The sequence below is a fragment of the Aythya ferina genome (assembly GCF_964211825.1).
Source record: "Aythya ferina genome assembly, chromosome: 2".
Taxonomy (NCBI): Eukaryota; Metazoa; Chordata; class Aves; order Anseriformes; family Anatidae; genus Aythya; species Aythya ferina.
The window spans coordinates 93,523,131-93,538,398 of record NC_140297.1 but is presented as its reverse complement, the minus strand read 5'-3'; the positions used below and the strand labels follow the sequence as shown (position 1 = coordinate 93,538,398).

The 15,268-nt window shown below is 37.9% G+C and overlaps 1 protein-coding gene across 2 annotated transcripts in view; it reads left to right on the top strand.

Moving 5' to 3' along the window:
• The window catches only part of TERT (telomerase reverse transcriptase), a 30,122-nt gene extending 17,710 nt beyond the window's left edge, over window positions 1-12,412 (top strand). Inside the window, exons 9-16 of one of the 2 annotated variants that reach the window (XM_084511849.1) lie at window positions 1,104-1,217; window positions 1,808-1,879; window positions 3,248-3,433; window positions 4,421-4,547; window positions 4,872-4,933; window positions 6,943-7,067; window positions 7,422-7,559; window positions 11,916-12,412. In XM_084511849.1, the coding sequence (XP_084367975.1) occupies window positions 1,104-1,217; window positions 1,808-1,879; window positions 3,248-3,433; window positions 4,421-4,547; window positions 4,872-4,933; window positions 6,943-7,067; window positions 7,422-7,559; window positions 11,916-12,019 (928 nt within the window). In that variant the 3' untranslated portion in view covers window positions 12,020-12,412. Of the gene's footprint in view, window positions 1-1,103; window positions 1,218-1,807; window positions 1,880-2,022; window positions 2,291-3,247; window positions 3,434-4,420; window positions 4,548-4,871; window positions 4,934-6,942; window positions 7,068-7,421; window positions 7,560-11,915 lie in introns of those variants that run through there. The other variant, XR_014690578.1, reaches the window with a different exon arrangement.
• Window positions 12,413-15,268: the final 2,856 nt, after the last annotated feature.

Below are 15,268 nucleotides of genomic sequence, written 5' to 3'. Positions count from 1 at the left end.
TTCCTTTTGAAAGACAAACTTTAGAATAATTAAACTCTCAGGATAGAGGGAAGGGGAAAAAAAGGTTTCAAGGATGCAAATAGAAGAGCATTTGTAAATTTTTCTAGCGTTAACTTTTCTATCATTAACTGCCTGACAAGTTAAATGAGGAGATAAACGTGGTTTACAGTAAAGGTCAAAAAAATTGCTGGGATGCAGGTAACCAGTTCATATGCTTTATTGGGCTAAACCATCAGGAATTTTCCTAAAAGTAAAGAGATTTATTTATAAAATACAATACATATATACACGTATACACACACACGCACGCAAAGAATCTTTTCCATGGCCAGATCATGCTATGCTGGTATAAGTCAAGAATAAGCACCTCAAACAGCCTGACTTTAATTATATCATATAGTTTAAACATTCTTATTCTGACTTCTGTGGCTGAAAGAACTTTTTAAAGAAAACTTAGCAGGCTTTGATAGTGATAAACATTTATTTTTAAATTCAATGGAGATGTCTATTGTTTGTAAGAAAAGCTAGAACTTCTCCATATCAAAATCTACCAGAATTTAATTCCTGTTGTAGGTGTACATTGAGATTCAGTCTATGGATTTTTAGTGAGTACGTACTAGGAGCTGTTTGGATAATAATTAAAAATATAGTTTGAAAGATCTGTTGTGTACTTTACTTTTCTTGTACAAGAATGCTTGTTTTGAAGCTATGCAAGAAATGACAAAAAGAGTTAAAAAGCTTAGATGAGGTGTGCCACCACAGCTTCTTTTTATAAAGGAGAAAAGGCTTTGTGGTTTGAGATCAGTTGTAAATTCCTTTTATTTAATGACAGTTGTCTACTGGACTTTGTTAATAAGAAAGAAAAATGTGCTTTAGTTGTTTTTTTTGTTTGTTTTCCTACTGCTAAACTTAACTTTTAGAGCCATATCTAGATTCTTAGGGGAAAGAAAAAAAAATTTAGGTCAGGTTAACTAGCAAGCTTTCAGCATATTTATTATTGAAATATACGTTATACTTGAAAAAAAAATGTTTAATGGCTATTGAAATCTTCTTGTTGCATGTTCTGATTGCTTTTTTTTTTTTTTTTTTTTATTCTTTTGTAGTTACTACTTACAGTGCTCTGGAATTCCACAAGGCTCCCTTTTGTCAACCTTGCTTTGCAGCTTGTGCTATGGAGACATGGAAAACAAATTATTCAGTGGGGTACAGAAGGATGGGTAGGAAGATTTGGATGCTCTTTGTATGCTCTTTTATAGTAGTGCATAATGTACAGTGTGTGTATATATGCTAGACATTTTCTCTCAAGTTTAATTTTGAATTTCAAGGATTTCCAGCTCCATCAGGAGTGTGGTGCACATAAAGATCTGTGCTGCTTCAGTGTAACTGCCGCTGTTTTGTGGGGGGATTTCTGTGTTTATTCATAAGATTGGAAAGGAAAGAAGTGAAAAAAGTTTTCCTAGATCTGTGGGGGGGAGACTTATAAGGAGCACAGCATTTAGGAATGGTGTAAAGGCACCTTGTTAGAAGCCCCTGTGTGGCTCTTAGTACATCCAATCCAATCTGTGTGCTGGAAATTCCTGTCATGTTTCATGTAGCTTGCCCATTTGCTTTCTTTTTTTATATATATATATATATTTTTAGGGAAGGAGCAAAACTGAGAATTTCTTTATAAGGTCTGCTTTTGGAAATCATATTAACCTTTATGTTCGTATGAATTAAAATGGGCAAATAATTTCTCTGAAGAGTATGACAGATTTGGAAGGATTACATATCCAAAACTTTAATGTCATTTTCTTCTTGATTACAGAGTCCTGATCCGTCTCATTGATGACTTTTTGCTGGTTACACCACATTTAACGCATGCAAGAACTTTTCTAAGGTATGCTATTAATGACATTCTTTAAAGTAATAAGCATTAACATCTTATGGGTCGTTCACTTTGATCTCCTTTATACATGCCTGCACATATAGGTATATTTTTGGTCTTTTTTTTTTTTTGATTTAACTAAAAACCTATTGCAGTTCAAATGGTTGGAGATTTCTACTGGGATTTTAATTCTGGACCTAGCTGCTGACTGAAGGAACTTCAGAAAATCTTAGCATCTGCAGTGCAGTCAGTTGCTTCCTGCTTTTCATAGTCGGAAGGATGCAGCTTTGTGATCACCTGTAAGGCGATGGGGAAATCAATCAAGTATGATTTGAAGCACTAATAGCATTAAACAGTGAAACAGTGTGCTTTGAAGACTTCATTTGTCCTTTGTTCCTCTTCAGAACAAAAGGAAATTTCTAGGTATGTGTGGATCTACAGTCCTGGAAATAATAGAACTAATACACGGGGAATGCCTCAAGCTATTAATCTCTAGAATGGCTTTTCAACATAATGCAACTCACATTAGCATTGCAGATGTTCTCTGCCTTGCCCTTTGAAGTTATCAGTGTCTTTGTTCTGTGTCAGCTCCTGCAGCAACTTTGTTGGTTTTCCGTGGACAAGCAGCCTCTTCTGTGAGAGAACTTCTTCCTGGAGCTGCTCACAGGTCCTATGAGCTCTCTGCCACAAAGGAAATAATAGCAGTTTTTCTAATGTAGTGTTAGAACTGGGGAAATCTACTACTCCGCAACAATAAGAGCCCATCTCTTCCTCTCTCCTTGTAAAATCATGAAGCCTGTGCATGAATAAATCACCAAGTAAGACAAACTGCTGCTTGTCCATGAGATGACACTGCTGACCCAAAATATGATAGGTGATCAGCAGGCCTTCTGGCAATAGAGATACTTGGGCAAAACCTTGTGGAGAAAGATCAAGATTTTTTCATCAGATGAGGTTCCAGTTATCTGGATTCTCCTTGGTTTTGTGTATTTTCAGAAGCAATTAACTCTTTATCTGTCTTTACGTGTATTCTAATAGTTTTAACGTCAATGGTTTCTGTGAGTGTGGTTGTCCCAAATATGTAACAGCTTAAGTTTTTCATTTGCATTAACCTGTACAAGCTTTTATTATCCATTATACCCATATCCTTAAGCTCTTTGTTTACTTATACAAAACTGAAGTTACTGGAGGTAAATATTTCTAGCTATGTTCATTAACCTAAAGAGCTGGTCGTGTTTCTCTTTATTCTTGGCTTTCTGTCCTTTCATGCAAGATTGTTTGCGTCATGCTGGGGGGGGGGGGTTGTTTGTGGATTTTTTGGTTTTCTTTGTTGTTTTTTTCTTTGTCAGGGCTTAGGCTAACTGTTTGTGTTTGTTTTAGGACTCTAGCAACGGGCATTCCTGAGTATGGATTTTTGATAAACCCCAAAAAGACAGTGGTGAATTTTTCTGTTGACGATATCCCAGAATGTTCCGAATTTAAACAGCTGCCAAACTGTCGTTTGATCCCATGGTGTGGCTTATTATTGGATACACAGACACTTGAGGTTTACTGCGATTACTCCAGGTAAATAGTTGTATATTCCAGTATCAGTGTCTTATACACAGTGCAAGAAATACGGGAGTGTCTTGTGAGTAGTGTAGTTGAATTCACTGCAAAATAAATTTTACAATTCTGTTTCTTATACAACAGCTTAAGTGTTTTATTTTGCTGTACAGCCTGTTATTTTCTTCATTCCATCCTGGTGGAATGCTTGTAAAAAGTAACTTAATCGAATGCGATGCAGGTCTCTAGTGGACAGAAGTCATATACCATATGGTGACTACATGGTTTCTAAGAAATTCTGAATGTTTTCTGCTGAAGAGCTCCGTAGACCATTTTCACAGACTGCTAGTATTAGACATTTCTTAAAGATGGACAGTAGTAAAGAGCTGTTTAAACTGAATGATAATATTGTTATGATGTTGACCATTTTTAATATAAACAGCTCATAAATATGCTTAAGTGAGGAATTAAGAGGACGTTTTTCATTGCCCAAGTGGTGAAGTTCTTCAGTAGTCTTCCAAAAAGTAACAGGATACTGAAGCTGTTTCTTAGAAAGGTCTCCTTGGTTTTGATAAGCTCAACATAAGTAAGCGGAACACAGGTTGTTGGGCAAAGGTAAACTGAGCCAGCTTCCAGCCTAAACTCTGGTATTTCATGGATCACCAAGTATTACCTGGTTATTGCTGTAGTCAGTAATAATAGTCTGGGTAGACCATATCTTTTAGAAATAAAACCAGTTTAACAAACAACCCACGACCCTTAATTGATTTTTATTTTAAATAACAAGGCAACTTTTTCTTCACTGAAGTAATTCCCTAGATAACAGACTTATTGCCACAATGTCCAGTCTGTTTCTAGTTTGGATTTTGTTATAGTCATCCTTTTGCGGTTGGCTCATTGATTACCTGACAATTCCTGTAAGATGAAAAGTTAAATGAGCCTCATTTTACAGAATTTAATTTAGTCTGTTAGCCTATGGAGTCTAATTATTTTCTTTTTTTTTTCTAGCTATTCCTGTACTTCTATCAGATCAAGTCTTTCCTTCAATTCAAACAGAACAGCTGGGAAAAACATGAAACACAAATTGCTTGCAGTCCTTAAACTGAAATGCCATGGCTTGTTTCTCGATTTACAGGTGGGACTATGGAAGTGAATGCTTGGAAATATTTTCATCAGTGATAAAGACCATTAAAGTGCTTTGAGTTCTGACCCAAGAGTTGATTTTGAAAGATTATACACGTAATTTGGAAGTCTTGAAATCAACTAACATATGGGGTCTCAACACTTTCCAGAACTGAGGCCTCTGTTCTGAGGCTGTTGTTGCTTAGGTACATCATAAACATTATGGAAGTGTATTGCATAAAATGTTTTCCTCTAGATTTCTGTCATCTTTTGCTATTGAACAAATAATACGGTAACACAAAAATATTCCCATGGCTCTATTTCTGTTCTGTTCTAGATCAATAGCCTTAAAACAGTTTTCATTAACGTCTACAAGATATTTTTACTTCAGGCTTACAGGTGGGTCGCTGTGTTTTGTGAATGTTTCTTGACACCCTCCTGACACGTAGAGGAGCTATGGACTAGCAAAATGTATGCCATGAAAATGTGCAGTGGTAAATGTAGTAGTAAGTCACATTATTCTTGTCTCAGGACTGTTCTTACATAATATAAGATTCAGGTGGAGGATTATATTTGTATGCGTGTTTAAGTGACATTTCACTAAATGAGTTTTCAGTGTCCCAGGATATTTACAGCTGATCTCAAGAAGAACAGTTTGTTTTGCCCCAGGAAGATGATAAGAAGCCATATTACTTATAAACCAATTTATATTTAGAACTTCTTATCTGTGAAAATCATGCTGAACTTCGACCTATATAGCTCTGCCTTAAGTGAAGTTTCGTCCTTACAAGTTAATTGCAGTTTCTTAGATGTTGATAATGCCTTAATTACTTCTTAGCTGATAAAAATGTTGTTGGCTTTTGTGAGCTTTTCTTGACTGGCAGAGGAAATGAATGCTTTGAACTAGGATGAAGGGAAAGAAATCACAATTGATAAGCAGGTTGGGAGAAAACAGTCATCTCTGTGTGTCAAGAACTTTTCAGTGGCTGCTCCAACTGAGATAGGAGAATCCCTGGACTAAAAAGTAGCATAAAGATCAAGTAGTGCCCTGCTTCACAGGTCTTAAATCCTTTTATTTAGACTCTTTCTGGTGGATGCTTATGTTGTTGCCATGGGATTGTTATGCTCTAAGTCTTTTTTTTTTTTTTTTTTTTTTTTTCTGCTTAAACACAACCATGTTGGTGACAACAGGAGGTAATAGGCTTGTGTTTGTACTGTTTTCTGATTGAGTTTAAGCCTGTTATCAGCTTCTGAATGACAAACAATGAAAAAGTGAGTTTCTTGTTTCCTCTGATTTGTGACTGAAGAGTTAGTCCATTAAGAATTATTGTTCATTGTTTTAGCACACCAAAAAAAAAGAAGAGCTGTTTCCCTCTTCACAAACATCATGTTGCTCTTTTGCTAGGCTTGTACTTGTTAGGAAGTGACACTTTAGTTTTGTTCTTAAAGTCAGCTTGGTCTGCATCACCCCATCTGTATCATTCCTATGTCCAAGAAGTGGGCTTATCTAGCACAGCAGCGACACCTTAAAATCTTTCTAACACTTCTGTTTTGACTGATTTAAGATTTTCTAAGTTGTTGCATGTGATTAACTAAAGTTAATTCTGTTTGCTGTTACAGTGACACACTAACAAAGGTCTTTACCTTAGTATATGTTTACAAAACCGTCTGCCATTCTAACAGTGTGGCACAGTGCAGTTCATCCTTTAAATATTTATAAGTAAACACTTCAAATCCTAAGCATTTTAGGATTTCTTGAAGTAGTTATGCTTTTGCTGTGTTAATTTAATAAATTACCTGAGTATATACATTGAGTAATTACAAAAAAAAGGTGTTGTATTTATTCAAAATAATCCATGTAAAGCCAACAGTTTTTAAAATATGTCCGAACTAAGGTGTAAGGGAGCATACAATACAATTAATTTCCCTAGAATTAGTTTCAAAATAGACAAGCATGAGTATCCTGATCTGTGGTACACTAAATCATTTGGAAGTCTGTTTTCCTGAAGAACAGGATTTGATGGTGGTGGTTTTGTTTTTCCTTCCTCCCCTTCCTCTCTCAAATTGTGTGTGTGTTCTCTGGCAGAGTGGTTTGTGGTAATGGAACTGGTGAGGATGTGAGTTTAACTTTTCCTCCACATAAGACAATCGTTGTGTTGAGAAGATAATTCTGTTACTGAAAGAGGTGACTTAACCTCTTGTTTCAGCACAGAATTTACAAACAAACATCTTAAGTATGTGACACTCCAGGGATTTGTATATAGGAGATGTTCCATATGCTAACAATGTTGATTTGGCTAAAGGCCATTTGGTGCTTTTAAATGTTGTATAGTGCCTAAGGTACATGGTCATAATTTCATTTGAAATTGGAAATGACTTGTGATTAAACAGGCTGTTTTTGCAAACAGGTTCCATGCCTGTGTTATTCAACTTCCATTCAACCAGAAAGTTAGGAACAATCCTGATTTCTTCCTCAGAGTCATCGCTGAGAATGCATCATGCTGCTATTCTATGCTAAAAGCTAAAAATCCAGGTACAGTATGTTAATTGCAGTGAAGTAGCTTTTTTTTTTTTTTTAAAGATAAATAGATAGCCTTGAATGTGTATCCTGATCATTTCATTCTGAGATAAAGATCAATAGTGAAAAATATATAGTGCATAATAGGGATCACAAAACATTTTTTTTTTTTTAACTCCATTTTCTAAAGATACTAAATTCTTTCAGTTTTTAGTCCTCTGCTGACCTAGCACACTTCATTGACTGCATAGGCTTTTAGTAAATAAACAAACAACAACAACAAAACTTTCTTTTTATAGAAAGAAGGGGGAGGGTCAGACATATTTCTGAATACACATAATTTTCAGTATCTTCCTGTTCTGTCTCTAGGGTTTACTTTAGGTAACAGAGGTGCATCTGGCATGTTCCCTTCTGAGGCAGCAGAGTGGCTCTGCTATCATGCCTTCACTGTCAAACTGTCAAACCACAAAGTTGTTTACAAATGCTTGCTTAAGCCCCTGAAGTTCTGTAAGTATTCAGTTGCTTTTACAGTTTAAATGTGGTTGGTTAATTGTACTAAAACTTGTGATCTAATGGATTTCTAAGTTTTCTTATAGCGAAATGTTGTTCTAAAATGCACAAGTAACAAGCTTGCTGATCTTAATGAAATCTGTTACATTTAAATAGGCAAGTTATTTTGGTATGTTTTTGTTATGATGTTCTAGAGCCTTAAGGGGCAGCTGCTGTTACTTGGTGTCCATCGAGTTTGTACAGTTCAAAAACCTTAATACTACTGGGTAGATCTTATTCTCAGCAGGCTTAATTAAATGAAATACAAAGGTTCAGATTTATTTTTTTTTAAATGTAGATTAACTCCAACAAAATTTACTCTCATGATGTAAACTCTTACCCCTAAAAAGGTCACTGGGGATGCTTTAAAACAGAAGCACTTGCTGTCACATGGTCATAGCACTGGCAAATCTCTGACCCTTTTACATGGTGAAAGAAGTTGTCTGTGTGCCTGGCCTCTGAGCAACTCCATCTCCTTGACTAGTTCTGTAGCCTGTACCCAGGTGAGCCACAGAAATAATGCGACTTTCAATTCTAAGATATTAAAAGTGAACATCAGAAGCTTTTTGTGAAGCGGTCAGTACTGCAGGTATAGCCACTGCTACAGACCATCTCAGCACTGACTATAATTCTCACTCTGAGACATTGCTTAGGCATTTCCTTCCTATACCAAAGGCCTGTGGGAAAGCCTGAATGCACACAGGCTTGGTTTTGGTGGAACAGTGTGACAAAGAAACTGGATCATTCACAGGAAACGAGCTGATGGCTGGGACTGTACCTGGCATGTTCCTGGCAGCTATCGATGTGTCCTCTGCACTCTGTTTGGAGCAGTTCTAACCTAAGAAGGGAAAGCTCACCATCTATCACCATCAGTCCTCTGGCAGTGAGAATTGCCCTTGCAGAAATTGAATGACCTTGTTTCTTAAATTCCTGGAGAGAGCTGTTTAATGCACTTGCTGAGTGTTGTGGAGGCGGAGCAGGAAAGGTTCAAAGGCAAGTGGAAAGCTAGGGGTGGCATTCTTAAGAGTAATTTCCACCTGTTCTTCCATAAACCTGACATTCTCCAAGGCTGAACCTGTTTTTCACATCCTTAATGTCAAAACAACTCTGTAGCTACAAGGCACAGTTTCTTCTCTGCCAGGCAGAGAAGGACCTGGGAGTGATGGTGGATAGTCGGCTGAATATGAGCCAGCAGTGTGCTCAGGTGGCCAAGAAGGCCAACGGCATCCTGGCTTGTATCAGGAACAGTGTGACCAGCAGGGCTAGGGAGGTGATCGTCCCCCTGTACTCAGCTCTGGTGAGGCCGCACCTCGAGTACTGTGTTCAGTTTTGGGCCCCTCGCTACAAGAAGGACATCGAGGTGCTTGAGCGGGTGCAGAGAAGGGCGACGAAGCTGGTGAGGGGCCTGGAGAACAAGTCCTACGAGGAGTGGCTGAGGGAGCTGGGCTTGTTCAGCCTGGAGAAGAGGAGGCTCAGGGGTGACCTTATCGCTCTTTTTAGGTACCTCAAGGGAGGCTGTAGCGAGGTGGGGGTTGGCCTGTTCTCCCACGTGCCTGGTGACAGGACGAGGGGGAATGGGCTTAAGTTGCGCCAGGGGAGTTTTAGGTTAGATGTTAGGAAGAACTTCTTCACTGAAAGGGTTGTGAGGCATTGGAACAGGCTGCCCAGGGAAGTGGTGGAGTCACCATCCCTGGAAGTCTTCAAAAGACGTTTAGGTGTAGAGCTTAGGGATATGGTTTAGTGGAGGGCTGTTAGCGTTAGGTTGGAGGTTGGACTCGATGACCTTGAGGTCTCTTCCAACCTAGAAAAATTCTGTGAATTTTGGAAATATCAGACTTTAAGTATGCTGCTGAAAGACTGTGCTGAAAGGGTTCAGAGATTTTTTCCAAATAGCTACCTAAACAGATAGTGGGTTGTGAGCTGGTTTTACTATGAAACTTGTAAGATGGAAACTTGCTGTGATCAGTCAGCAGATCACTGGGGCCCAGGTAACTTGTCTGCCAACTCTGAGAAGTCTCCCTTTGCTTATAGCCCCCTGGGGTCTTGCCTGTTCTTCCAGTAGCCCTGTTCCACCTTCTAAGCAGCAAGGGTTCGTACACTGCTTGGTGAAACACTTCTGTAGTTGCTGTTTATTTGAAAAGCCCCCAGAAGAGCTACCAGGTAACTGGGCAGGAGGGCTACTGTTTGGGGGTCAGCTTGTCGTGCAGCTTGAATACTTCCGTACCAGTGACTGCAAATTGAGTGGTGCTTTGACCAGGTATTTATTTGCTTCCCACCTTCCTTCTCCCGTTCTTGAAGAGCTGGTTGAGGTTTCAAACTTTTTTTTTTTTTTTTTTTTTTTTTTTCAAATAATTGAGAAGGCACCTGATGATGAGCAGTAGGTGAGGCATCAGCGTGTTGGTACTGCAAAGGTGTACAAAGATGCCTTGTGATCTGTGGTGATAAGGCATAGCTTAATCTTGATGTGAATGTACATCTTTATCTCTTTGTCTCTGAGAACTCTGATCATAGGTTAAAGGCTTATTTTTCACTCACCTGAGTGTACATGTTGTTTATATTTCTATAGTCTTCCAAATGAGTTTATTAAGATACTGAATGTCCTGGAACCCACTAAAAAAACACTTGAAAAGACATTGATAGGTAGCTTTCTGCTCCAGTCTCACAGGTTAGTTTTGTTTTGCCTACATCAGACTTATTTCTGCATAACATTGTAATTGTGATCAGAACACCAGGCTGTAATGACATTTGGAGCCGAGCATAGTATAGAAATACTAGAGCTAATTTTAAACACCATGTTTTAAAGTTTTGTCTTACTTCTGGAAAGCAGGCAGCATGTGTGGATTTCAGAGGAGCCGTGACAGCACAATCACTGGTTCTCAGGTACCTTCCTCTAAGGTGAAGCTAGCTCAGTATCTCTGTTTGGCACAGATCTCAGCACGGAGATAACTAAGGCTGGTAATAGCACCTGTGTTGACTGAACAACTACACATTTTGATGACATTTTTGGAGTTGTATCAGCCTTATAAAACATACAGCACCTGTGAGACCGTGTCAGTTGATGGAAATTGATATACACTTAATTTTTTACTTGTGTCCCTGCACATGCATTTCCATTATTCTCCTTGGCAATCAATATTGAGCTTACGGGTTTTTGGGAGGAGGTTCTTCCCTGGGTTCCAAAACCTGTTAAATATCAACATCAGTGACTTATCAGTACAAGTTGTCGTCATTCTTCAGAGTTAAGCACTTAAAACATAGTTACTGTTTAACATCCCTCCTATTATTACCAGTTGGGAAAGGAGCAAGAGTCTTTTCTTTTCATGATAAGATAGGAATACGTAATCTATCTCCTTTCTAAATACAGAGCAAATGTTTATTGAGCACTTCTGCCTTTCTGCACCATTGACAATTTCACCAACCGTTTAGGTAACGGACCTAAACCAGGATTGCTAGGTTGCTAGGATTTTGTATGTTCTTTCTAATCTTTAAAAAGTCTTTTTTTATTGTCTTTACTTCTATTGACTGTAGACTTCAATGATCTTCTCTATTTCAAAACTGCTATGTACTGTTGTAAAAAATTTGTTCCTGATTTAAAAGCCTTGTTTAGTCTCCAAAATCTTCCACCTTAAGTGCGGCTTCCCAGTTAACATATCTGGTCTTACAAGGGAACGTAGGGGGAGAATCTCTGTGGTCACTGTTAGAGGAACAGGTGCTTTCTCCATGATTTTATTTGTTTTTTTCCTCTTTTTATATATGTTAGTTCAAAACATAGGCTACTTTCATGCTGTATCTGAAAGTACAGGGGAAAAAAAAAACAGCAAACAGTTTGGGAATACCTTCCTCCTGTAGATACACATTAACAGCTAGATAATGACCTGTCCTTTGACATGAGCATTGTTTAAAATAGGGTCTTTCAGACTAACACTTCTTTGATGAAAGATATTTTTTGTGGATATAGTTGTTGAGTAATTGGTCTTGTACCTTTCAAAATAAATAAATAAATAAATTAAATAAAATTATTAGATACAAGCAGGTTTTCTAAGGACATACTAGGAGGAATTTACTCCTTGGTTTTCCATAGTTTGTTAATGTTTTAATGAATGATTTTTAACCTTTTTATTTACTAGCAGTTATCTGCCTTGTTTAAGGGCAGAAGAAGAAGAGCACATTTTACTATGGCCTTTTTATCCTTGTATTCCAACTTTTCTATTGGATTGAGTTAATATTCATTTCATGACTTACTAACATTTTGCCTAAGAAAAAAACTGTTAGTTACCTGCATTGTATTATGTATTATTTCTGCCCTTCTCGTAGGTATGACGCGGCTATTCCGGAAGATCCCAAAGGATACTAAGGCACTACTGAAGACAGTGGCAGAACCATCTATTTGTCAAGATTTCAAATCTATCCTGGACTGATAAAGGTTTATTTCATAATCCTTCCAGGTTTAAAAGTAAATGCTGTGTTTTTAGATGACTTTTCTGTAGTTTATTTTGGTAGAGTGGACTGAAAGCAAGTTTACTGGGAAACTTTGTGTTTTTCTCAGATACCAGACAACAGCTTTAAAAGAGTAGATTATTTTGCTAATTTCTTTGTGTTTGGGTTTTCCTGTAAGCTCATAGGCTGGTTGAAATACAGCCTGTGAATGTGTCTTGGTTTCCTTCAGTAATTTCCATCTTTTTGATGAAGATATCTTTAAGTTGTCTGTAAAAACAGATTGACTTTGTTTATTGAGTATTGTTCCTGAAGAACTGTTCTTTGCTGCTGTGTTGCAGACTATTTTATAATAAACTGTCTGGATAGTTGCAAAATTCATGCTTGTCTCCAGTACCTTTATTTTGTAGTAATCTTCAACACATCCAACCTTGTTCCTCATCCCAGTTGTTCTGTGTCCTGAAAGACACTTATTGGCACAGGGCAAGTGCATTTTATGGCAGTGCCTAGCAAGATGTACAGAGTAGAGATTTTAGGCTTTGGAGAGCACAAGTACATTCCAAAATTTCTACATCTAATCTGGTTACGTATAATATGTAATCTATTTTGAGAGCTTGCTGATATTTTAATGCAGTTATGAATTTATAACTACAAAACCAAGAGGAGTCAGAGTTATTGATTAGATAATAGATGAGTAATTTGCTCAGTATATTTGTATTTCCTGTTCTTTATTTAGGCTTATCTTTCACTCCATAATGCTACTGAAGTACTGTCTAGCCCTGATTTTGGTGTGTTGTGCAGGGCTGACTTTTGCCCAGTGACTGCTCTCTCAAGCCCACACGTGTGTTTTTTTTTTCTCCTCCAGGCTTGCATGTTGAATTTGCAATGTTATAATGAGAGCCATTTTATTATGCTAATTCGTAAAGAAATCTGTAAAGGGTAATGCTTGCAAATTTCTGAGCCAATGTTTGCCTTCCCCTGTAAATACATGCTAAGTCATCATTTTTAAGCAGCAGGTGCTGTTTCTGAAGGCTGTAAACAGCTGCAAATACTATTTAGAAATCACTATTTCATTTTAAACTGTTGTCCAGTTAAGAAGGCAATGGAAATCAAAGCTGCAACTAGTATGTATTTAGTACATGGTAAATCTGGAAAGTTGAAGAAAAGATGGCAGTCTGTACTGGAAACGTCCTTGCTGCTACAAGGACAAGTGGGAAAAAAAAATACTTGAGCACATATTTAAGGAATAGATAAAACAGAGAGCATTAAATCTATGTTATTGCTAAAATGAATGGTCTCTACTGCATGAAGGGTAGAAATATTGCATAGAGCTGTTTCTGTAATGGGAAGTATTAAGAGAAATAGTGCAATATATTATGATGGTAAAATATTTTCTACTTAATTGGTAGCAAGTTAGTATGTTAAACAGCAACTGCTGACAGGAAACATTTTGATGGATTGAGTAACTTGAAGTAACTTGAGCCTGGAAGTATTAAAAGCACTTGGTGAGGAGCGTTCTGAACCTGTGATGCGAGTTTTCAACAGTCATTAGAAGGCTAGGAAAAAGTCAGAAGACTTGAGGAGTGCTAGAAAGGTTGAGATTGTTTCAGTATTTAGGAAAAGGTAAGTAGAGAGATTAAGAGCTAAAGTGCCCAGTGTAACTGCATTGTGCAACCTGTGCTCTGAGTCAGGTTGCTGGAGACTTTTTCAGCCACTTTGGGGAGGAAGAGTGATTTTTTTTTTTGACATAAACCCCTCGAGAGAAAGTTGTAGCATCAATGTTCTTCCATCCAATGTATCTTCCTTCCCTCTGCTTCCTACTGTGAGAGGGTTATGGACTACGAATTTCAATTTGAGGTAGGTATGAAATTTTGCAATGTGGGGAACGCCAGTGTCCCGGAAGGAATATGCTATTCTCTCTGAATTCTCCTCCTATCAATTTTAGGTTAATTTGGATGCTTTCTCATTTCTAGTGCTCTTGCAATTCACCTTCTGATGCTTTTTTCGGGTAATAAATACTTGAGGTATGTATTATACAAATATAGCCTTAGGGCTATGGACTCTGCTTAAGGCTGAACCTTGCAATTTCTGTTACCGTGTCCCTTACAAACTTGCCTTGAAGAATTTGGGCTGTACTCACAGCCAAGGGAATTCTAGCTTAGAAGAAAAAACTTGTCTGTCAGGACAGTTTAATTTGACAGTTCAGTGTTATAGCAAAGAAGCTCTGATGGGTTATGAAGATGTAAGATTGGGAGGAGAGTGAGCACAAGTAGAAAGTGCTTAGGATGTAAGACTTTGAAACAGGTACAGTTTCATGTTTGCATGCACTTGCTTACTCAAGTAACAAAGTCTGTCGTGGCAAAGATGCTGCCCCCTTTGTATGAACAGGAAGGGGAAGACTGTAGTTCTGTCACGGGAATTTTGGTAGAGGTCATGTCAGAAGTGCTCCAAGAACAGGAAAACTCTTATTGCAGGAGTTTCTTAATGGATTTTTACATGCCTATTTCAGCTAAACAATAACTTTACCTAGTGCATATCCCTGCTCTGAGCTGCAGCTACTACAGCTGAAAAGTCCCTGCCCCCTGGCTCCTGTCCCAGACAGCTGAGTCCAGTGACCCATGAAGTCTCCCTTCTGGGGAACAGGAAGAAGGAGCTCAGAAGTCAGGAAGTTCAAAATTCCCACTATCTGCGAGTCTCGTGACAGTGACCTGCGAGAGATTTATGGACTTCAGAAGCTTTAATATATGCAGTTTAATTATTTTCTCAGCATGCACCTGTATTAGCTCGGTGGGATTTTTGTTAGGAACAGATCTCTGACCAAATTCCTAGGCCTGTTGCATATATGATTTTAATGGACATCTAACTATCTGTAATCAAAGACATAAATATTTAGTGCAGATTTTAATTAAAAATATTTAAAAGGAAAATTTAACTTTTACATATGCTCAAATTTGATTTTGTTGGGATGATCCTTTATGGAAGTCTTTACAACCCATAGTCTTTCAAATTTAATGTGCAACAGGTAATAAATTGTCCATTCGAGGCCTAATTTCCCTTGTTTTTTCCCCTAATTTAACTTTCTGATGCTCCAAAGCTTGCTTTAGAAATTAACCCTCAAAAGCAATCAAGAGCTTGCAGCTCCTAGGTTCTTCTCACAGAAGCCACCCCTGTGGCCCAGTGCTACCAAAACTTGCCACAAGTCCAGGTAGATGATGTCAGTTGCTCTTCCCCTA